The 26,152-nt window shown below is 32.6% G+C and overlaps 1 protein-coding gene across 1 annotated transcript; it reads left to right on the top strand.

Annotated features, from left to right (window-relative positions):
* The first annotated feature begins 22,051 nt into the window (after positions 1-22,051).
* Positions 22,052-25,882, top strand: LOC120113600 (inositol-pentakisphosphate 2-kinase-like). The gene is made up of 8 exons (XM_039134698.1): positions 22,052-22,170; positions 22,285-22,488; positions 22,609-22,756; positions 23,360-23,400; positions 23,521-23,631; positions 23,827-24,432; positions 24,794-24,996; positions 25,742-25,882. The coding sequence occupies exons 1-7, from the start codon at positions 22,066-22,068 to the stop codon at positions 24,950-24,952; spliced, it is 1,374 nt and encodes a 457-aa protein (XP_038990629.1). The 5' UTR covers positions 22,052-22,065; the 3' UTR covers positions 24,953-24,996; positions 25,742-25,882.
* Positions 25,883-26,152: the final 270 nt, after the last annotated feature.

Below are 26,152 nucleotides of genomic sequence, written 5' to 3'. Positions count from 1 at the left end.
GCTCCATTTTTTTCAAACATTTTTCATCTTTGCCCTGCAACTCTTTGATTCGATCCATCAACATGGACTTAATCTTTAATTCTGCACATAGAGCTCCATCTCCCTTCAATAACAATTTTGTATCTAAAGCTCTTAAAGCTGCAAACATTTTCCGACTTAAAGAATCCGCCACCACGTTTGCTTTTCCAGGGTGAAACTCAATTACCACATCATAGTCTTTTAAAAATTCTACCCATCTCCTTTGTCTTAAGTTCAAATCTTTATGGGTCATCAAATACTTCAAGCTCTTATGATCGATATATAAATGGCAACGTTCACCATATAAGTAGTGACGCCAAATCTTCAGAGCAAACACTACTGCAACCAACTCTAGATCGTGCGTTGGATAGTTATTCTCATGTGGTTTCAATTATCTCGACGCATAAGCCACCACCTTGCCCTCTTGCATCAACACACATCCCAAACCATTATGAGACGCGTCGCTATAAACCACGTAGTTCTTGCCAGATTCAGGTTGAACCACTACTGGAGCATCTATCAAAATCTTCTTCAACGTTTTGAAACTTTCTTGACATTCAAAATTCCAAAAAAATGCCACATCATTCCTCATCAACTTAGTCAAAGGAAAAGATATAATCGAAAAGTTATTAACAAACCTTTGATAATAACCCGCAAGACCCAGAAAACTCCGCACTTCCGACACATTCTTTGGAATTTCCCATTCTAGAATGGCTTTTATCTTTTGGGGATCAACTCGAATTATCTCTGCAGAAATCACATGCCCAAGAAATGCTACTTCATTTAACCAAAACTCACATTTAGATAATTTGACATATAGCTTCTTATCTCTTAGAGTTTGCAAAACTACCCTTAAATGTGCATTATGTTCTTCATTGGACTTTGAATACACCAATATATCATCAATGAAAATGACTACGAACTGATCCAAATATGGTTGAAATATTCTATTCATCAGATCCATAAATGTAACAGGTGCATTCATTACCCCCAAATGGCATAACAACGAACTCATAATGGCCATACCTCGTTCTAAATACGGTCTTTGGAATATCTTTCTCCTGAACCTTCAATTGATGATAACCACAGCGTAAATCGATCTTAGAAAAGATCGAAGTTCCCTTTAACTGATCAAACAAATCATCAATTCTAGGGAGAGGATACTTGTTCTTGATAATCACCTTATTGAGCTGCCTATAATCATCTTAGAAAAGATCGCTTTGACTGTGAAGGTTCTACGGACCTTACTGGACAATCTCTCATGAAATGTCCCGTTTCCCCACATCGGAAACAAGCTTCGACTCTTACTCTATATATACCACTATAATATCTTCCACAAGTCTCACATTGTCTCACTTTACCCTGATTTGCTCTCCCAGTACCAGGCCCTACTGATTGAGTCTGTCTAGCTCTCATCTGATTTGATCCTCTAGCGAAAGATGCCATTGATTCAGACCTCGCCTGAGAACGAAAACCAGAATCTCTACCTCTTTTAGGTGGTGTAAAACTTGATGAAGCCCTAGTTCTTTTGGACGGTTGGGCTCTCTAATCCCCAAACCTTTCATTCTAAGCTCTCTCTAAAGCTTTAGCATAATTGACAACCTCTTGGAACGAGGACAAGTTTAGCACGATCAACATTTCTTTCAACCTCGGGCGCAAGCCTTAAACAAACCATTCACAAGTATCTTTTTCTGTTGGAATAAGCTCAGCAACAAAATGACTCAACTTATTAAACTCACACTCATATTCATATACGGTGTGATTCAACTGCTTCAGACTCATAAACTTTTGCTTCATTTGCCTTATAAACTGATCTCCAATATACTTGTGCTTAAACTCTTCTAAAAACAAGGACCATGTCACTTGATCACTGGTCATCCTCAAGGTAACATTTGTCCACCAGATTCTTGCTTGTCCACGAAGCAAAAAGAGACTACTCCATCTAACTTCTCCACATCAGAACAGTGGAGTCCATCTAGCATAATCTTCACATCATTGAGCCAAAGTTCCGCAGCAACAGGATCTTCCTCGGCTTCACCTTTGAATTCAAGAGCTCTTAGTCCTTTCAACTCTTTCGCAATATTTATTCTTTGAGTTGAGGAAATAGGAGGTTGAAAACGCATCAGGACAGCGTCCAACGTCCTAAAGAACACTTCTTGGTCTTTTACAGCCACTCTCGGAGTTGTCTGTTCTTCATCTTGCCTGGCTAGGGCCGGTAAATTGCTACTTCCCTCATGTCTATCATATCTCGCTTCACTTCGGGAACTATCATGATCCGACATCTAATAAGACATAACCATATAACTCTATTAGAAGAAATCATACTTATTACTCTTATCAGATCATAAGTTTTCATCATATATTTTTTTCTATTGGCATGTAAACTTTTTAAAACATTTATGACTTCAATTTATTCCTAGAATCGACTAAACCATAGCTCTGATGCCATTAAATGTAACACCCCTAACCCGTACCCGACCTAGATACGAGTCCGAGGTGTCACATTGACGTATCAAAACATTTACTTGTATAAAATAGTGAATAATTTTAAACTTTTTCTACATACAACTGAATAATGTACATAAATTATCTCAAAACAGTTTATAAAACTTATTAGCGCATAAACGGTTTAAAACTTTAGTTACATACCAACACTATTTAATATAAGAAAGAAAACCTACTATAAAATATCTTCTGATCTGATCTCGATAAAGCTATGTTGTCTCAGATGTCTATGCTTGCTCTTCCGACTTCTTTGATCCTACGTGTGAAACAATCACATGCTAAGTCTTTGACTTAGTGAGGCATATAAAGAATATAATATAAAACATAAAACATTTCATATAACAAAGCATATGAATTGCATACAGTGTATTTATACTATATATTTTATCAACTTATGTATTATCCCATATATACTTTTGATATCTTTTGTAGGCCCATGAACATTACGGAGAACTCAAGGTATGTGAGTACTATGAGGTTGTGCACACATATGATGTTATCACAGCTCGTATAAACTATGTCCCAAAGGACCTATCATCCCGAAGGATGTCATCTGTGTCCCAAAGGACCTATGATCCCGAAGGACCTATCATATGTCTCGTAGGACATATGTAACCCTCGACTCTTGGCATGCCAACTATACCACTAGCTCTCATATCACATAACATGGGCATTATCATTTATAGCAGTTCAACTCACTTGTATCATATAAACATGTAATCTAATAACTTATTATTATTGCTCTTATGATCACATATTTCTTTTCTTCTGTCACATACCACATGTATGTGTAAACATCTATCTCATATCAAATAACATGTATCACATATTGCATATACTCATTTTCATGTACTCATGCACACATAATAATCACATCATCATCAATCAAATAATATTTTAGAAGTCACTTCTTACCATAGTAACTCCATCATTGGCTCATCGCAAGCCAATGTTTGTTCGATAATATAAGTACAAATTAAATTGCACTCACCTTGACACTTTATATATCCAAAAGATGTTCTTCACTATAATCCACGACAACCATTTTATATTTGACTTGTCTTAGTCACAAATCAATCACGATCTGTACAAATCACAATTTCATAACAATATATATATTAGTATTGTACTAACATAAACACTTCTCCAAAACAAATCCATAATATACTTGAAACACATTTTCTATCAAAATACTTAACACTTAATAATTCCTTTTAATATTGGCACTAACTTTTTCAATTTATATAAAATGGTCCTTCACCCTTCTATCACTTAGATTTTTAATACCAAAATTCCAGCATTGAAATTATTACCATTCAAATGCTTTTACTAAAGCATAATTACATTTAAGTACCTCAACTATGTGAATGTTGTACTTAAATCACCAATCTTTTCAAACTTCCAAAATAATCATATCTCACATCTAAACACTCATTTCAATTCCAAAACAACATTTTCCAGTGTAGTACATCAACTATTAAACAATTATACAACTATTGCCAACTTTTTCCAAAATTACGAATTGGTCCCTCAACTTTTCAAAAATTAAAAAATGGTCCTTGAATTTTTATAAAGCTTGTAAAATACTTTTTACATCATTTCCAGACCTTATATAATTTTTCTCATCCTTTAAGACCAAAGCCTAATGATTTAAAGATCAAAAACTAGGTTTTCTATGATTTTGCTCGATTTTGATTCGATTCAAGCATGAAATCAACTTTCAATCAACCTTATAACATCTTTACAATCAGATTTCTAATCAACTCTCATCAGAACACAAAGTTCTCCAACTTATAATTTGGCCGAATTTTTAAGAATTAATTCTAGGAAGATTTAACATGTTATAACCATCAATCAAGCTTGAATATGAATCTACAACCTCAAAAGCTGAGATTCATCATCAATTTCATGAATCCTATCATGAACATAAACTCTTAGATTTGATATCTTTGAAATCCAGCAAGATTAGAAAGAAATATTAGTACCAAATGATAGCGTTTTTCGCGTAGATCACTTTTCTAGTTCACGACATAACTCGAATTCCAAAGAAATTAACTCAAATATTGAAAAGAAATATTTTTCCTTACCTTGGAAGAGTTCACATAAAGATGTTGGAGAAGATTATGAAGCTGTGATAATTCATCATCTTATTTTAATATTTAATGAATTAAAAATTCATTAAATACTAAATTACTAATTTACCCTTGAAATTAAAATATCCATACTAATTTACCCTTAATGAATTTGATATTTACATTAATACCAAGCTACAGTAACTTTATCATATTCCAATAGTCAAAGATGGACAAAATATTTTCCCACTTTACCATTTTACCCTTGCAATTTCCAAAAATTACAATTAGTCACTTTAATCAAACAATCCAAATTAACCATGGAATTAAAACCTTAAATATTATTTTCCAACATTTAAAAATGTGAATATATTTATTTTCTAATTTTCGTGACCCATTAACTTTTTAAAATTACATTTTGGTCCCTAAACTTTTAAAAGTTTATACTTTGGTCACCAAACTTTACCAAATTTACAACATGATCACTCACTAAATCCATTTATTGAATAAAATTCTTTTTGATAAAATTATCACTTAATTCCTTAAACTTTTTCCAACTTTTCTAAACTACACACAAAGTTTCAAAATCTTACAATTTGGTCACTAACCTGATTTTTGAGATGTTACAATGGTGTTCATCCTAGCTCTCGAAGTCCGTTGACTATTTTTTACTTATAGAACTGTGAGTCTTCTACATCTGTGTATTAAGGAATTAGGTTAAAATATTTATTAAATACGTTGATTAGAACAAATTTCTAAAGTTTTATTATTTATTTCAATGAGATTAAGAGATCAAACTTTTGGGGATTTTTTCTAACTATATTTATTAAATATTTTATTATTTATTTTTTTTATAAATTTCACGTTATCATCAAGCCACGCCAATAATATTTGATTGATTTCGAAATTGTTGATGTTGAAAAATGGGAAGACTAATGGTTCTGTTAGTCAAAACGGACTTCAAACGCTAGGATAAACACCATAGAGAACTTCGAAAGCTAAATTTATGTAAAAAACGATAAAGACAAAAATAATAAATTGGGTTTACTATAGACACAACATTAGACCTTTTGCCTATATTTAAAGGGCATATATATATATGTGTGATAGACTAGATATTCAACATAAAAGCCGAAAGCAAATGGCATATATAAATTATTTATATACACACAGAAGAATTTGAGTTCAAAGCATCACTTATATCCATCTCCCGAAGCAAAAGCAAAATCCCAACTAGGGGTGTTCAAAATTCGGTTTTAATCAAATTAACCGACCGAACCGAATTAGTTCGGTCGGGGAACGATTAAGGTTTTTTTAGTATTCGGTTAACGGTTAATTCGGTTCGAAAACGGTTAATTAACCGAATTAACCTTTAAATATTAAATAAAATATATGGGCTCAGCCCAAACTATTTAAAATCCAATTAATAATTTAGGGTCCAATAACTTTTAAACCTAAATCAATATTAATTAATTAAAAAAATGTATATAAAATTTTTATTTTATAATTATATATTATTTAAATTAATTGTAAATTGTTTTTTTGAATTAAAAAATATTCAATTTTTATATAATTTAGAAAATTTTAAAAAATTTCGGTTAATTCAAAAATTAACCGAAATTTATTCGGTTCGGTTAATATTTTCAAAAAAAAGTTCGGTTCGGTTAACGGTTAAAGAAAAAAAAGTTTGATTAATTCGGTCAATTGTAATTTGGTTCGGTTGGCCACACTCAGATTGTCCCCATAGTGGATATAATACAATGCCCCTTGAAAAAAAATTAGACCAATTTTTATTGTTTTTATCTTTACTAAATTGGGATATATTCCACACAAAATTCTATTAAATTAAATTAATGATCAAATAGAAAATGATTATTATGCATTTACTAGTTTAAGAGAACCACATATTAGTTAAAAGAAATTTTATGTTCTTATAAATTGCTTTATAAGTTATCAAGATAAACATAAAGTAATGGATGTGAGAATTATCGTTGTAAATGTTATATTTTAAAAAATATGTAACATGGTCATACATGTTACTATATTTAGAAAATAGAAAATTGATTATATTTGTTTTGTGCATAAGTAGATAAATTTATAGAAATTTGTTTTATGTTTTAGTTTGAAATGACACCAACACGTCTCATTAATATTTTCACCGAAAATAAATTAACTAGCAACAACTTTAAGGATTGAAAAATAAAATTGCACATCATTTTGAGTTAGGAGAAACACAAATGAAATAGCTTATTGTTATGTCCTTTTTAAGTATTAGCAAGTACCCTGCAAAGGAAACAAAAGAGCTATTCCACAGCTAAAATCTTGTGATTTTATTAGGGCCATAATTTGAAAAATGAATATAAATCTAGATAAATGTTTAGAGCATGATAATTGAAAAAAGGAAAAGGAAAAGGACAAAATTTTAAGTTTTCATATATTTTAAATAATTTTTTTATTCATAATATATTTTCCCTCCTCAAAACCTTTATAAATTCTTAATTTATCTTTTAACATTAAACCTTAGGTCTGTCCATAAATCTGACTTAACTGTGAGTTGTTGTGACGAATGTAAGGCTAGAGGGTCTTGTTTATTCAACTTTTGAAATTATAAAATGAGAAAGAAACAAATAAATAAAAAATCTACAGACTGAGACACATTGCCGGAATCTGAAAACGAAAGTAGCCCAGGTGATGGATTAGAAGTTTTACCAGAAAGGGGTGAATTATTTCTCTAGTGCATTTGTTCGCGCGTGATTATTTTAATTTTTGGTCCTAAAAAGAAGGCTATATTAATTAATATATTACCCAATTGTATTAGTTTAATGGCAAATTTTTTGAGTTAGGAATAAATATCAGTCGTTAGGTCTCACCATATTATTATTTCTTAAAGGATTTATACTAAACATTCGTAACTGAATTATATATATATATTATTAATTTTAGGTAAATATAAAGTAGTAGATGTTTAAAGATAATTATCAAATATTAAATATTGAACGTTCATACCACTCACATTCTTAGTGCTTAAATCTAAAATCTCAAAGAATAACAGTCATCCTTTTACCATTAACACCGTCGTGCTTAGATCTTTGTATTTAAAATTTTTGAGCCCAACAAAAGTATGAGCCTCAATATATAATTTTTATTTTTAAGTTAAATCTAATAAAAATGCGAATGAAATGGCTTTCTTTATTTTTTTTTCCACCATTTAATTTATTCTCTTTTACGTAGCAAACTTAGTGTAAAGATGCACTATTCCATCGATCTTGTATTTAAAAGTCTGTATGTTAAGACATCTTTATCCTGCATTACATGTCAACTCCATAAAAATATTATTTTAATAAATGATAAATTAAAGATGTTTTTTTTATGAAATAATTTAAGGAATAATTCCTTTGAGATACAACAAATTTATGCCTTCCCCTGCTTGACCTATAAATAAGATTAACGCTATGCAGTGATTTAATTGTTCTTTATTTATTTATTTATATCTTGGTCACAAATCCCAAGTCTAAAGGCAACAAAAAAAAATCTAAAATGGTTAACTAATTAGGCTGGTAAAACGGTAAACTAATTAAACTATATATTTAAATTCGAGAATAAGGGTTATTCTTTGATTCATAAATTGTATAAAATTTATTATATAAAATATGTTTATTTTAATCATAAATTTTAAATTTTTAAATTTTAAATCCTAAATAAGATTCGTTACATTAAAATAGATCAATTTGAATAAATTATAGTTTACACAACTTATGTATCATATATATATATAAAATATACAAACATGACAAAATTGTTAAACATATTTATATAAGGTAAAATTTTATTAGTTGTATATATATTTAAGACCGTTTGATGAATGAAAATATAAAGTTGAAATTAAGTCTTTTTTTTAGTGTATATCTTCTTACTTTCTATTTTAATCTTAATTGTCTATTTTTACTCATCCAATATTCCTAAATACGTGTAAAACTATAAAGTTTTACATTGTAGATATATTGGATCTTATCCTACACACATATGCACGCATATGTGTGTGTAATCTGAAAAGAGCTCTATAATAATTGGATCAGATAGATTTGATTTATGTTATTTAAATTCAAAAGTTATAAGTATTAGAGCAAGTACATTTGGTCATATATTAAGCATGTTGTCTTTATTTTCTTGTGTTTCTTTAGGTCATGGATTATAGATCTACTATGAGTATTCTCCTTCCTTTTCCTGTCTCCCTTCTGTCCCATTTAAGTAAGATTAGGGTTACATTAAAAAAATTATATATTTTACATTTACCTAATACAAATACCTATATATTATTCAATAATTTTTTGACATTTTTACTTGTATTACTTTTCAATATATATATGTAGTAGTTAATACGGTGAAAATTTTGAAATTGAAGTTTCAACAACTTTCTTCATCCCTATCCACATATTTGCGTTTGGAAATTTTATGGTAAATCCGAAATTGACATGCAAACATGGGAAGGGGATTTCTGTTGGATTTGAATTTGATTGCGTCTAATTAAAAAAAAATCCAAAGAGACGGACTGTGGAAGGATTAGATGACTATTGGGCAGTTTCATTAGTATATACTCCATATAAGAAAAAGAAGGATAATGATGTATGAGAGAATCCTGCATCTTCAACTTTATTTTGTAATGTTCCATATTCACACACAACAGATTACGTATTATATTCCCAGTCAGAGGAACAGGAAATTCATATTTAGCGGACAGTTGTAAGTTTAATAAGATCAATAACAAGTCAAATGATAACCAAATCATATGACGTCTTTTTAATTTTAAAATGAATAACTTTTTTTGTCGGTTGTAGATTTCATATGAATTAGGCAATTCTCCTTACAAACCATGCACATCATCAGGCCCACTCACTTTTCTAGGTCCATCTAGGGCCACAGGCAGAACAACACCAGGGCCATGCATTACAGGCCGAAAATCATGCACTAGAACCCCACAACCATAATGGACCATTGCTGGTTACCTATTGTCGACATTGGTCGCCCAGGGTGTTGAAGGAGCTGAGAGACAAGAAGAAGGTTACTACATTAGGTCTGGGATCACAGTCATAATGAAGAATGCAACAATTAAAGATAAGAGCTCTATTCTGCTGAGTTCTGCTGTGCAGTTTTTCAGTGAAAAGTATATAGGAGTAATGGTCTGTATATGTAAAGTACAAGTTCCTCTGCAATTTTACATAGGTATTCAACTGCCGGTTCCGCTCATCAATCTTTTCTGGAGTAGTTGAATTCATTTAGTATCCAAAAACACCAATAAGCTTAAAGCAAAAATAAGTTGGTTCACCAAATACTCAAATTAGTACCTAATCACATTCTCCATTACCTTTAGCTTCATTACAATCCATCTCTAGTAGAGGATTTCCATTCTTATTAGGCTATTATAAATATTATCTTATAATAATAATCATCTTAGACTATTATAAAAAAATTACCAACATTTTACGTGCCTAGTTTAATGAGTATCTTATCTTATAAGTAAATTGTATATCACTTATGTTTATAGTTATTTTTTAATAGTTTTGTGTGATTATATATAAAGTAATATTTGTTTATTTTTTTAATTCATTGATAATGTATATAAACTATACAAACTAACTACTCGAAGTTAAAACCTATATAAAAAATAATATTTTTTACCATTTATGTATATAAATGTTATCATATTTTAGAAAACTATAATTCAACACAAAATAATAAATTGTAGTATAAATTACTCTATCTTTAACATTCATTTTCTATCAAACAGTCAAATGCCACAAAAGATGGAAAGAATGAAGATCTTACTCCCCAAAAAGTGTGTATGAAACAATTCTATAAATAAGCGATGTATTAATTATAAAATAAGTGGTAAAACTATAGGAATTTTCACGAAGGTGTCTAAATTATTTTTTAAAATAATTCCGGTGTCTAACGTCACAAATGTTATTACTTTAGGTGCTCAGACCCTCAACATCATTAAGTTCCTCTATTAAATGAAACATGTCACAATTTAGTAATTTTAAAAATTTTATTTAAAATTAAAATATTTTAAAAACACAAAAACTTTGAAATAACCCCAAAATTTTGAAAACCTTCATTTCAACCACTAAACCCACACAAGCCGCTAGCCTTTGCCGTCGACGAAACTCCACCCTACCTCACCTCCCCCGTCGACCAAAACCCTATGAAATCATGATTGATTGACAACCAATCGACAATGAATCGATGTTTTATATCCCGCGAACCCTATGATGAAAATCGTGATTCCACGTGATTTTAACGACCAATTAGTGGCAACCACGATGACATATGATTAGGAGGATGACAAGGACTATGTCGACGACGGTGGCTGGTTAAGGTTAGGATTTGGGATTTTAGGGACTTGGGGCCTTTTTGTAGTTTAAGAGAAATTAAGTTTTTTTTTATAAATATAATGATATTTTTAATATTTTTTAAAATATAAATTTCAAAATTACGAGAATATGAATCGTGTGACTTAACGGAGGAAATTAACGTTGTTGAAGGCTGGACACCTAAAGATGGTAACATTTGTAAAATTTGACACCGAGATCATTCAAAAAAAATAGTTTAAACACCTATTCGTGAAAACACTATAGTTTAGACATTTATTTTATATTTAATCCATAAGTGATTAATATATTGTTAAATTAATTTTCTACTGCTTAATTATCGCCAGAAATATGTAATAAATGAAAATTTATCAATAGAGCATTTATATCAAATTAATCTTATTCGAATAACATAGTTGCTATTACAATATTCAAGAAAATATATACTTAAATGCATTTATGTATACATTATCATTAATTTAGAAATTTGGATCTTTGATTAGTTTATAAGTATTGTATTTAGGACTTAGGAGTCTAAAACGCTTTAAAGTATTGTATTAAAAATTCAATATAAATATAAATAAATAAAAATAATTTTAAAATCAAAGTTTAAAAATATAACATATAAAAATAACTCAGAAAATCAAAAGGTGATTTATCGGAATTTGAAAAGTTCATACCTACGAAACAAATCATGTATAATCTCATTGTATCGATCATTACAGTCAGAGTTAAAAAAAAATTAATTTTAGAGTCAGTTTTTTTAATAATTAATATGTATAAAAAATTATATAAATTAATACATAATATTAAAATTTTATAAATCAATATACAATATTCTTACTCATAAGATTATCTAAACTATCAAAATAACAATTGGAAAAAAAAACTACAACAAATAAATTTTAATAACTCGTTATATTATTATTTCGAACAAAATATGATACAACACGAACACAAATAGTACACTAAATGTGATTAGTTTACAAATACAACAGATTTTTGTTAAGTTCATAAACTGTTCTTCTCTTGATTGTTAAGTATTAATGTATTAAAGCTGCTACTATTTTTAATTCTCTAAGTGGAATGCTCTTCTCCAAACAATTCTTTACTCGCCTTGATGGGATTTGCTACCACCATAAGCTTCAAGCATAAGTTGCCAACTCATAATTTATCTATTGTTGTTGTTGTTGTCACATGGAGTTTGAAACAATTCCCAAGTTTGTTGCCTTCATCATTAGTTGTTGCCACTCCATTCCAGCTTCATTAAATCTTGGTAAGTGTTTTGTCAACTCATAAAGTCAAAAATCATATTTGACTTCTAACACTCCCCTCAAACTTGATTTTTCATTCCGAATTTTTCTCCACTTGTCATCTCCAATCAATTCTTCATTCGTTGTTAGATCACTCTTTGCAAGTAAGTTGAAAAGAGAAACATTTTGTAAATTGTAGTCATTGTATCTTTGAACTTCTATGGGAGGCACTTCAAAACTTTCTAGTCCGTTGCTACCACCACTGCTGCTGCTTGATGACGATGTTGTATTTTGTTGAGGACCTTAATCATCATCTTGTTCATCTTGATTGATAAGATCATCTTCATTTTTATCTTCATTAAAAAATGGTCACTCAACTTCATTTTCTTCTTCGCTCCATCTCTAATATTCTACTTCATCGAACTAAACATCTCTAGAAGTTATTACCTTCCTGGTAAAAGGATTATAGAGTCTGTAGGTGTAACACCCTAATCCGATACGACACACAGTTGACCGATTAGAACGTCACACGAGAACACCAGAGCGGCAATACAAAAAATTTCTTTTAAAACACCCATAATATAATGATTAACAACCATTTAGAAACCATGAAACCATACGAAATAAATATAAGTTTACAATATCAGGGAGCTCCCAAAATAAATAGATCAAAAGTAAGATCGAGTATTTAAAATCAGTTACGACTTAAGTACAAGAAGGTCTATGAATTATACATGTCCTTTAATAAATTAGACCTTGCTCGACTATTTGGAATATATGCAAAGCAATCGGCTCCTCGAGTGCTCCACCTAAAGACCTATGAATGGAAACACAATTCCGAACATTGAGCTCACTAGCCCAGTGCCACACTTACAATAATGTCATACTAAAAGTGTTCACAAATACTCATGATAACATAAAGATAACTTAAGTGTGCTTGCACGTATAGTCACGCTATTCTAGGGTAGATATCATGGCATGAATGAGGGATTACTGCATCTCGAAGCTCATGTACCCCTTTAGTTTATGGGGGATGTGAATACGAAGTTACTGCATCGAATTAAACACCCAACTAACTCACCCCTTGCTAGTGTTGAGGCCTTGTGCCATGGTTAGTCTTAAGTGCCTTGTGCACTACCTAAGGATATCCGAACAATCTATACTTCGTAGCTACCATCAATAGTTAAAGTAACTCGGGCGTCCTGGTCATTTTTTCGAGTCTAAAACAAGGCTAGTATTATGTCATCCTATTTGGTATTGTTTCTAGTTTTACTTGAATCATAATTAATAGGTTTCTCTTATATTTTTATTCGAGTATATCATAGCGTTCTGGGGTTCCTCATCTTGCTCTTAATTCACTTAGGCTTCTTGCCTCCGAAAATGTACGTGGGCTCACCCTTGAGTATCAATACTGCTAGATTAAAATATGTAGAATTCCAAGGGGAAGTATTGATACTGTTGGGCCAGTATCGATATCGGGATCGATACTTCACCAAGTACCGGTACCGACATTGGCTACTGGAATTTGCCAAGTTTGTACGATATCGATACTACCCTGCGAGTATCGATACCAGATCATCAGTATCGATACCCTATGAAGGGGTATCTATATTTCCCATACCAAAAACTCCTATGTTCTTATATCTAAAGAACAATATCGATATTGTTCCTCCAGTACCGATACTCATGCCCATAAATGCCTTATTTAGGCACGAAATTAGTAATTTAAACTACTCTAACAACCCTATTGAGGTTCCCAAGTGTTATTAAAGTCTTATGTTAGTTATAAGGGTCATAAAGAAGACTTAGAACATGTTAAAAACATCAAACATGGAATCTACCATGAATGCCCATACAAGCTTTAATATTCAACTCCACAACAGAAATACATCCCTAATGACTCACAAATGGTATGAGAGAGTTGTAAATGTGTTACCTTAGCTTTCTAACAGCTGAAAGCTCCTTCAAATCACCTAAGGTGCAACTTTTCCTTCCCTTTGACTTTAGATCCTTCTCCCACCTCCTACACTAGTAAAAGAAAAGGCAAATGAGTTATTAACTCATTTAAAAGCTTATGAAGGAGTTAAAATGTTTCCTATAATAGAAATCTCTTCAAAAATCAAACTGAAATTCCCTAAAACCTTAAACCCTCACTAAACCAACCTTTGGCTATAAAGGCTCAAACCTTGTGTTTAGGGGCTTAATTTGAAGCTTGAAGTGGTGGTTTAGATTCTTACCTTAGAATTCTTGAAGAACTAAAAACTTCCACCTTTTCTCAAGTCTTGGAGAGGAAAGGAAATAGAGAAAATAAAGGAAGAAGACAAGGAAATGTGGTGAAAATATGGAAAGGAAATCTGACGTGAATCATCAAACTATTAAAGGGATTCAGCTTTTATTTCAAACTTAGGTCTAATTGCTTTTTTGGTCCTCCCACTTATTTGATAAGATTAAAAACATATTTTTATATCATATTGGGATTAAACCAAGCCTAAAACCACTCAAATTTGGGCCAAGGTCTCCTATAAGCTAAATTATTTATTTTAAGGCCCTAATGGTTAAGCCCAAAACTCCTAACCCGAGATTTGGGGCGTTACAACTCTCCTCTCTTAATAAGAAATTTCATTCTCTAAATTTACTTGGGTAGAAGAGATGCAAATACTGAAGTTGCATGATTCCTTGGTTTCCCAAGTTGCTTCTTCGACTCCGTGGTTCCTCCAAAAGACCTTTACTAAGGGAACCCGTTTGTTCCTTAACTCATTTACTTCTTATGCTAAGACTCTTATTGTCTTTTCTTCATAAGTCATATCTTGGCTCATATCGATTTTCTCCATGGGTAAACTGTGAGAAGGGTTAGACCGATACCTCATAAACATAAAGATATGGAACATGTTGTGGATGCGCTCCAACTCTGGGAGTAATGCCAATCGATAAGCCACTAGTCCAACTCTCTTGAGTATCTCATAAGGTTTTATGAAATGTGGGGTCAACTTTCCCTTGCGTCTAAACTGGAGTACTTTTTTCCATGGGGATACCTTGAGGAACACTTTGTCTCCCACGACAAACTCAATATCCATGCGTTTCAAATCCACATATGACTTTTTTCTATCATAAGCTTTCTTTAATCAACCTTGAATCAACTGAACATTTTCTTCAATTTTTATAATCAAGTATGGGTCCACTATATTCTATTCACTAAGCTCGGTTCAACAAAGTAGGGTCCTACATTTGCGCCCATCCAAAGCGTAGTATGGAGCCATATAGATGCTAGACTAGTAAATGTTATTGTATACGAACTCGACTATTGGTAAATGGTCCTCCCAACTACCTTCAAGATCTATGATGGTACACCTAAGCATATCCTCAAGAATCTAGATAACGCGCTCGGACTGGCCGTCCGTCTGAGGGTAGAATGCATTGCTAAAGTGGAGTTTGGTTCCTAGAGCCTCGTGAAGAGATTTCTAAAATCATGAAGTGAAACGAAGATCTCTATCTAAAATGATCGATGACAACACCCCATGTAACCTCACGATCTCACGGACATACAACTGGGCTAGCCTCTCAAGGGTATAATTCATCCGAATGGGTAAGAAATGAGTGGACTTGGTCAATCGGTCAACTATAACCCATAATGTATCATGTCTCAGTCTAGTCATCGGTAACCCTATCACAAAATACATAGTCATGCAATCCCATATCCACTACGATATATGAATCGGATGAAGTAACCCTAAAGGAACCTGGTGTTCCTCTTTAACCTTCTGACATACCAGACACTTAGCCACAAATTCAGACAGCTCCCTTTTCATGCAATGCCACCAATATAATGATCGAAGTTTTTGGTGTATCTTGTAGCTACTCGAATGAACCAAGAGTGAACTACAATAGGCTTCATGAAGGATCTTATTACGTAACTGTTCATCAGAGGTAACACATAACCGACCTCTAAAAAAGGTAATCCATCATCTCTCAACTCAAAACTTGGTGCCTCACACTTTTTGACTTACCCTACACGAGACCTTAAGCGATTATCCAAACTCTGTAATCTCTTAACCTACTTGCAGCTTGGCTAATAATCCACCATCACTAGACAAGCTTAGATGTGCTAACAATGCCCTTAGCTCTAATATCGACTTTCTGCTTAACGAGTCGACAACTACATTCGCTTTCCCTGAGTGTTAGTTGATCACGTAGTCATAATTCTTTAGCTGTTCAACCCACCTATGCTATTTCAAATTAAACTCTTTCTACATCAGGAGGTACTTTAGACTTTTATGATCGGTAAAGATATGACACTTCTCACCAAATTGGTAGTGTCTCTAGGTTTTTAGCACAAAAACTACTACTGCAAGTTCTAAGTCATGGGTGAGGTAGTTACGCTTATAAGGCTTGAGTTGACGGGATACATAAGCTACAACTTTCCCTTCTTCTATAAGAACGCACCCGAGACCGTTCAACAATGCATCGCTAAATATGGTGAAGTCTTTTCCCAATTCTGGTTGGGTTAGAACTGGGGCTTGGGTTAGAATGATTTTACTACTCAAAACTTTTCTTTTGTTTCTCATCCAAACAAAAGGTACTCATTTTTGAAGTAACTTAGTCATTGGGATGGTGATCATTGAGAAAACTTTAACAAATCGTCGATAATACCTGACAAGGCCTAAGAAACTGCGTACTTTGGTAACATTCTTGAGAGGTTCCCACTCCAAAATTGCTTGAATCTTTTTGGGTGTCAACCCGAATACCATCCGCTATCAATACATTACCCAAAAATAGAACTTCACAAACCAGAACTCGCACTTCCCAAACTTAGCAAACAATTGACATTCTTAGAGAGTCTGCAGGACTATGCAGAGGTGTCAGTCATGCTCATTTTCTGATCTTGAGTACACAAGTATGTTTTCTATGAAGACCACCACAAATTGGCTTAAGTATGGGTGAAACACTCGATTCATTAGGTCCATGAATGCGACCAGTTCATTGGTAAGTCCAAACGACATTACAAAGAACTCATAGTGACCATACCTTGTCCTAAATGTTATCTTGGCTATGTTTTCATCTTTGACTTTCAACTAGTAGTACCCCGATCTCAAGTCTATTTTGGAGAATACACGCGCTCCCTTAAACTGGTAAAAATGTCATCTATTATTGGGAGTGGGTAGCGATTCTTGATGTTTAACTTATTTAACTGATAGTAGTCAATGCGCAACCTCACCGAACCACTCTTCTTTTTGGCAACGATGGTAGCTCCATAAGATCGACTGGAAAGGTATCGCCTTGAATTTTCACTAGGCAATGATGGTGGACTTTGTCTACTAAGACATCCAACCCTATATGATTGTACATTTTGACCCCCATCTCTAGATCCTCGGCTACTAAGTTTCTTTCCCAGGCTAAGTCGTGATATATGTATGAATGGGTGGATCCTGGATCATAGGCCTGTAAACGAACTGAACAAACACGAACGGGGGTATGTTCATGTTCGTTCGTTTAACTTTAACCGAACAAATGAACGAACACGAACATAAACGAACAAAAAATTTCTTGTTCATGTTCGTTCGTTAAGGAATATAGCTTATTCATGTTCGTTCATTTAAATGATAAACGAACACAAATGAACGAACATAAACAAACAGATGTAAATGAACACAATAAAAGAACGTTAAAGAGCACAATAAAAGAACGTTAAAGAGCAAAAACGAACGAACGTAAACGAACACAATAAATGAACATAAATGAAAATATTTTTTTTCTTCCCTAACAATTTTAGGATTATATTTTATTTAATAGTTTTGAGATTTTTTATTTTTATTTAAAATTAATTGAATTTTAAAATAATTTATGGGTATTAGATTAAAAATTATTGGGCTTTATTATTTTAAATGGGTCTAGAGAGATTGGACTAAACATAAATGAACGAACATAAATGAATATAAATGAATGAACATAAACGAACATATTACCGAACGTTCACGAACGTAAATGAACGAACGAACTATCTGTTCATGTTCGTTCATTTAATTAAATGAACACAAAATCTTGTTCATGTTCATTCGTTTAATATATAAACAAACATAAATGAACTTACCGTCGAACGGTTCACGAATGGTTCGTTGAATGTTCAGTTCATTTATAGGCTTATTGGATCCACTATTGTTGTAACTGGAATAGAAAACATGGTAAATATATACTCCTACTTTGTTGTCCTGAAATGTGGCTCCTGCCTCTAGCACATCCTTGACCCTTAGGGGATGACTGAATAGATCTTTGGGGCCGATCGTATAATGAAACAAAGAAACACATCCTGCCTCTAGCACATCCTTGACCAATGGTCTACTACAGGGAAAAAAGTTACCCTTTGCCTATATAAAATATTAAGAATTTATGTTTACACTAATATACAACATATATATTATATAACATATGTAGTCAAGTTTAAACCAAATACTACTTTGGCTCAATGGTTGAGCCTTGCTTTGTCAACCTAGGAACCCCAATTTTAATTCCCTTCACCATAATTTTAATGCCCAAAAAATTTTTCCCTCTAGAGGGTGACCCTCTGATTGGTGAGAAAAATATATTAAATTAAAATTAATTTAATCGTCCAATCGAATTGTGACACATGTCATTACACTTGGCACCAGTGACACATGGCACCATTTGATTTGAGGGTTAAGTTTATTTGAAATTATTAAAATTAGGACCAAATTGATAGAATATATAAATAAAAGTGACTAAATGTGTAATTATACCAAATATTTTAACTTCCACATCAACTTTTCCGTTAAATATTAACGACAAGTGGCTTAATTGAATGTATTTAAATAATTGAGTGACATGGTTAACAAAATTTCAAAAATAGTGGCCAAAATGAAGACGAACAATAGTTAAGTGGTAACCGATATAGTTTACCCTTTATTTTAAATAGTTTATCTTTAAATTTTTAACTAATTTATAAGTATACGTTGAGTATTATAAAATTTTATAGATTAAATTAATAATGCTCATTATTGTTGTAATTGAATTTTCCTAAATTTTGGTACTTGAAAGCGAATGTGTGTGTGTGTGTGTGAGAGAGAGAGAGAGAGAGAGAGAGAGAGAGAGAGAGAGAGAGAGAGAGAGAGCAAAAGTAGCATTATCTATATCCATAAATAGGAGTACTAATTATTGATAAATAAAGATAATATTAATTAATCGGTTGGGTTTATGCTTAGGCTTTCAAGTTTGCAAAAACATTTATGTCTGAATTCAATGTTTTTAGTTTGTGGATAAACTGCGTTGAAATTTATTAAAATTATAATCGTTAACTAATCGATAATAACAAAGTTTTCAAACTATTTTCATCGGCAAATTCTGCAACTATGGGTTGATCACTCTTTGCTTCAATTGTCTCTTGAATATATTTCGTTGATAAAAAAAAAAAGCGAATTTAATAGCTGATAAGCTCGCTGGATTGTCAAGGGATCACTCTATTGGAAAAGATCATTATTTCATGACACCTCTGTATGATATGGAGTCTTTAATTGTCCAAGAAGCTGCTGGGAGTTAGTTTTTTAACTTTCTTTTCCTGTTCTTTTATTAAAATTTGACATGACATATTAAAGTTTATTTAAACATTAGCTATCCTCTGAGATGTTCGGGCGAACAACTGTTTGCTCTTGTGATAAGTTGTTCAGCATTGGAGGCCCTTTCATCATGTTCTCCTTTGCTGTTATTGATTCAACTATTACAGTTGTAAGTGAGCCTTTCGAGAAGCTAGAAATTGTGCTTACAGGCTCCTCAACTCAGCCTGCAAGCCATGATCATGCAAGGGTTCTGATCCTAGAGGTGTACGTATTGTTGGTAGTATTGTTGGGAAAACGGTGACTGGATTGGTCATAAGTACCATAATAATAAGTTTGATACGATCCATGGTATGTTGGGTCGTATTTGTTTTGTTATAGTTAGTTAGTAGAGACAGACACATCATATGTATTTTGAAATGAAGATGGTAAATTAGATTGGTTGTCTTAAGATGACTCTTGAGATTCCATAATGATTGATTTTTTAAGGTCAATAGTGCCCAACGTTCATCACATCAATTGTTACGCTGATGGTAATAAAAAGGTTATGACGATTGTAGACAATTTATTCCTTTTGATTTGGATAAAGAATCATAATTTATAGTGGAAGTGATAGATAAAAGGTTCAAGAAAAAGAAAAAAAGAACGAGAAGACTCATAATAACAAAATGTTTCTTCTTTCTTATTTTAGGGGTTTATACTTTATATATTGATCCCTTCCACTGGTTCAAATATAAGATTATAATTGTTATTTATAAATCAATAGAGTGAATAAATGTGACCGACAGTAAATTTGGTGTTGATGAGTCTCTTGAATCTACCAATAGTCTTATGAAAGAATTCTCCTTCATAAGCTTTATAGGCGAATAAATTGTTTGCTTTTGTAGATATTTGTCGTATAGTATTTTCAAAGGTATAACGATTTTAATCATAATTTATACGAAATATTAGTTTTCTTAAAAATATAATAATTATATAACTTGATTAAGTGATTAAACATTGTATCCTTTTATAACGGTCTTAAATTTAATTTTAAAAGAGAAAATAACTTCAGTGATCGAAAATGTCATATAATATACGATTTTAATCAATTTTTTTGGATTTGTGAAAATGACCAACAAATTCGTAAAGCGATCTCGAATTCGCAACACGAACTCCAATTTCGCAATACAGTTTCCAAATTCGCAACTCAGTTTCGGAAATTCGCGTTGCGATAGTTGTGTTTACCTATATCGGTAATTAGCGTTATTAATTTGAAAATCGCATTGCGATAGTACTATTTACATTGCGATAATAGTGTTTACCTATATCGGTAATTAACGTTGCGAATTTAAAAATCGCATTGCGATAGTACTGTTTACATTGCGATAGTACTGTTTACCTATATCGGTAGTACTATCGCAATGCGATTTTCAAATTCGCAACGCTAATTACCGATATAGGTAAACAATACTAAAATTCTCGTTGCGATTTACCTATTCGTGTTACGAATTTGAAAAATCGCGTTGCGATTTTGGAACATGTGTTGCGAAATTGAAGTTCGTGTTATGAATTTGTTGGTCATTTTCGTAAATCCAAAAAAATTTAATTAAAATCGTATATTATAAGACATTTTCGGTCACTGAAGTTATTTTCTCATTTTAAAATATGTGTTGTCATTACATAAAGAAAAATCTTAAATAAATAATATGTTTTGAGCATTTTAGATTATTAAGAAATTCCTAGACTAGAACCCTGTCTGCATTTGATGATTAAAATAAATAGAAGAGTTAGGGGACTAATATTGCCATTTACCTTAAAAATGAAGAACCTTTGAGATGGTGTTGCAGAATCAAAACTCAACTCGGCCCCAACTTCAATCCTAGTCTGAAAATTTTAACTGAAGCATGTAAAATCAAATCGGGTCAAGAACCCATCGAATGCAATTATTTTGCGTCAAGTGATCTCCCTGATACAGCCAAAAAGTTGTTCATTTGTTTTACAGTCAACTAAAAACTGAGCTATTACTGATTGCAGTCTCGCCATTCTCCATTAAAAATTAAAATTGAAAGCACAGCCCCCTCTAATTCTCAAGGCGAAGAAGATGACGAGCTCCAACGCCCTTTTTTCACTTATCAACCCATTCTTAAATTTCTCCATTTTTTACAGCTTTTGATTTCCTCTACGTTGTTTTCAGATTTTCGATCAGGTATCCGATGCGTTTCAAGTTTTTATCCTTTCTGAATTTTGTATTGGTTTTTTTTAGGGTTATTTTTTCACAGATTAATGAATCGTAGCCGCCGTAGATAAAATGGAGAAAGTGGTTTTAGCCCAAGCGGATGCGGTTGATTGGGTTTATAGAGGTGAAGGAGCTGCTAATCTTGTTCTCGCGTACACTGGATCATCTTCCGCATTTGTAAGTTAATTCAATAATTTTTCCCCTTGGAATTTTGAATTTATCCAAAAATTGAATATATATTGCTTATATTCTTCTTTTCTTCGTTTGAAATTTTGTTGATATGATAATAAGATGGGGAAAGTGATGAGAATACAAAAGTCACAGCGTAAAGGCAAAAGTAGAGTGCACGAAAACGAAGGTTTAACAGCACAAGAACGGCTTCTTTGGCGAGAATATAAGGAATTATTGATGTGGCCAAACAGAGAGATTGTACAACAGCTTTACGTCAAGCATGTAATGAGCCCATTGCTAGGCCCACTACATGTCGATGCCGGGGTACAGTTGAATAGATATATGTACTGCTTATCATAATTCTGGTTTCAGTTATTTTTTGTTTGATGTGCTTCCTAATTGCCTATGTTTCAAACTTAATTCGTTTGGTCCTGAGCTTGGCAGATGCGTGTTCATGTAACTAAGGAATTCCTCCTGTCTGTTGAGAAGAATGTGACTTGCCGCCGGCCTGCTTGTCGAATTGATTCATCACAGGTTGATGTGAATCGTGATTCTGTTCTAATAATTTCGGATCATTCAGTCTTTATGAATGGTAATTTCATATTTACCTGATAAAGTTTGATGCCTTTTATCATGTTTTTACAAATTTAAAGGATGATATATATTTTCTCACTCTTAACAAACAGCGGAAGATAGGACTTTGTAACACCGTTCAGCAAAGCTTAATTAGATAGGTTTATAGCTCCACTCTGATTTTGTCCTTATGGGAGCAAAAGTACTAGTAGCAGACTTACTAGAATGCAGGTGACAAAATGTTTTGCCGGATAGAGTTTGGTGGTAGGGAGAGGACTAGGAACTATCTCTCTAGATTTTTTCTATATGGAAATTCGTACATCTAAAGTACTTGAGCGAACTAGCCTTCCTTTTCTTAATGTGATTTCTTAAATAGATTTTTAAATGCTAACTTATGCAGTGCATTTATGTGGGAAAATCCAACAGTTTGAGAAGAGCTCATTGACATATACACGTCTTCCGCATTTTTGTTTTGCTGGAACTTAGCTCTCATATCAAATTACAAATAGTTAAATCTAACTAAACAATGAAACTAGGTTTCCATTAAAACATAATATTTAGTTTATGCAATATAGCAAAGCTTCAATTAGGATTTCATATCATTGCACTTTATTTATTTCAGGTACTCTTAAAGATGGACCATGTATAACAGTTGAGATAAAGGTGATATCCTTTTTATGCTTTTTTCCCATCAATAACTGTGTCATCAACCTTTTAAGTGTCCATTATGCATTTTCATTCGCTCTACTAAAGTTCTACTTACTATTTGTTTTGATGAAGTAGCCTAAATGTGGATTTCTCCCAATCTCAAGATTCATATCTGAAGAAAATGTTGTTAAAAGAACTACAACTCGATTTAAAATGCACCAAGAACTGAAGTTGCATAATCAAGAGGTAACTTTTGGTTCATATTATTATTTAGTGTGCTTTTTTTTGGGGGGGAGGGGTCTAACTTCTAAGTATGTCCACATAGAAGAGAAGAGTTATCAGGTCTAGCCACTTTCTCACCCAGAGGGCTAATATGTCATCTTTATTGGTATTTATGCTTATTCTCACTTAATAATTCTGACATTTCAAAAATATTTACAGATATCAGAATATAGTGAATATAATCCACTGGATTTATTCTCTAGATCCCCAGACAGGATATGTAAAGCTATTGAAGCTCTATATGCCACCCCTCAGAACAATTTCCGTGTATTCTTGAATGGCTCTATTGTATTCGGGGGATTGGGCGGAGGTGCAGGCAGCACTACTGTCCTGGTTGGCGAGGCTTTTGAAGATGCACTTAAGGATGTCATTAAGGCAGATGATGGCCTGTGCAAAACTAGCTTTATACAGCTTGTTGCTGAGACTGTTTACACTTCTGGAGTATTAGATCAACTTCTTGAAGTTCAGAAGCTCGATGCTTATGATATTGAAGGGGCAATTCATGCTTATTATAACATAATTTCTCAACCTTGTATGGCTTGTAGAGAATCGAGTAAAGTCACATTATCAAACCGCTATCCTTCTTTGCACTCCATTACTTTGGATGAAAGTTTAAAGATTGTGAAGGACTATTTGATAGCAGCAACTGTAAAGGACTGTAGTATGATGATTAGTTTTAGACCAATGGAAGATGGAGATGTGCTATCAGAATCTTCTCACAATACTGTATGTTTAGGATCAACTAAGCAAGTTTTTGAGTACAAGGTACACTTCCTTGCCATTTTCAGCTGCATCTTACTGTCCATTATTAATGCTAAAACAGTGTATTTAGTATTTTTATAGCAGTTGAAAAGGAATCTCTTGATATGCTTTTGGGGATATGCTTTGGTCTTGTTCAAAATTCTCCGAGATTCTAAAGTCCACTTTATGCAGTTTGCAATTATATTTCATTTGAGGCTTTACTCATTTGCGCAATCTTTGTAACGAACCTAGAAAAAATATCATATAGCTCCCTGTTTTAATGTAATAAGGAAATTCTTTTGCGATGAAATCAAAGTCCTCTATACAAGGTTGTTACTTTCTTCTGATTTTACATGTATATCTTATCTAAGCTGCAAATTTCTAGGTGTTTTTCATTGATCTGGATTTGAAACCTTTGAAGAAAATGGAGGACTATTACAAGTTAGATAAGAAGATCGCTAACTGCTATTGTCAGAGGGCAAAAACTGACCATAAAGCAGAGAAAGCTGCTAGAAGGGACACATATGAAGAAGTGCTGAGATAAAAGATGTTCCTTAAAAGACAGACTGTTTACCGAAGATTGTACTGGTAAGTGCAATTATTTTTCATATGTTTCCTAAACTGTTGTTGTAAGAGTGAAGATGAGAATTACTTATCCTTAGGCTCATGTTCTTCCTTCACCCCATTTTGAAACTTTTGGATTTCCCTTTGAGAAACTACTTTATTGCTGCATCTTTTGCATAAATATTATTCTAGTTTGTTGCTTTCTTTCGAATTTCCCTTCTTTCGTGGAAACCAAATGGTCCTCTATTTTCACAGCAGTTTTATTTACCGGTTTAAATTCAGATTTTCCTATGAGAGGAACTTGGTTGGAATGCTTGTCCAATTTGTTCTACAACGTCCAACATAAGATGGACTGCCTTGAAATCGGATAAACTATGCATCAGTGTGAAACTTGTTATCCAGTTTGTCTTACTCTCATCATAGAATAGTTGATATTTACCAGAAACGTTGCTCCCATACTTTGCTCTTTCTAGCCTGTCGATAATTTACCATTTTCTTATAAAGCTGTACTATTTATCAACCCCGGAAGTAAAATTCATTTTTACTTTTCAAGTATTAAGTTGTTGAGAATCATCTAACTGGTTATTTTGGACCATTTTGCTATTGAACCTCAACTTTCCTGTGTATATTGCTTCTGATTTCAGTTTTCAATTTACTAGTATAATTTAGAAAGGTGATTCTTCATACTTGAAAGAGTTGATGCATTTTTTATTCTCAAAACGTTATATAGATGTAATGCTTACCATATATGCACATCATCTGGTTTCAGGATTTGCTGGTTAACATTCCATTGCCTGTGGGAGCTTTACAGGAGAAGAAAAAGAGAACGACAGACTGCAAGGTTTGGGCTAACAGGGAAATGACGTATCAACTGTCAACTACTCACCGCCATTAAATCATGAGGCCACACGGCCAATTAATTCATACAGCTTGATATTAAGATTGCTGTTTTTAGTGAAGCTTTGATGGATTTTGTGGTGGTGAAAGTTTGAAGTTATTAGCAGACTTATCTTAAATGCACTCTTCGTTTGAAGCTAATCAAAGCAAGTTTTTTTTTGAAAGTGTAATTGTGAATTCCATTCTTTTTTCTAATAGAAACAGTTGAAGTTATGATTGAAAAGAAATTAAAATCATGTGAAGGGGAGCTTGATTTTCAGTTTACATAAATGTTTGCATTCAT

The sequence above is a fragment of the Hibiscus syriacus genome, unplaced genomic scaffold, assembly GCF_006381635.1.
Source record: "Hibiscus syriacus cultivar Baekdansim isolate YM2019G1 unplaced genomic scaffold, ASM638163v2 tig00110210_pilon, whole genome shotgun sequence".
NCBI classification, from domain to species: Eukaryota; Viridiplantae; Streptophyta; class Magnoliopsida; order Malvales; family Malvaceae; genus Hibiscus; species Hibiscus syriacus.
This window is presented reverse-complemented; position numbering and strand designations above follow the sequence as displayed.

What these genes read in the sequence shown, in the direction of transcription:
- LOC120113600 (XM_039134698.1), top strand. Translation starts at nt 22,066, where the DNA reads ATGGAGAAAGTGGTTTTAGCCCAAGCGGATGCGGTTGATTGGGTTTAT. An exon ending in TCATTCAGTCTTTATGAATG is followed by an intron (nt 22,757 to 23,359) that starts GTAATTTCATAT and finishes TATTTATTTCAG; the next exon opens with GTACTCTTAAAGATGGACCA. An exon ending in GTATAACAGTTGAGATAAAG is followed by an intron (nt 23,401 to 23,520) that starts GTGATATCCTTT and finishes TTGATGAAGTAG; the next exon opens with CCTAAATGTGGATTTCTCCC.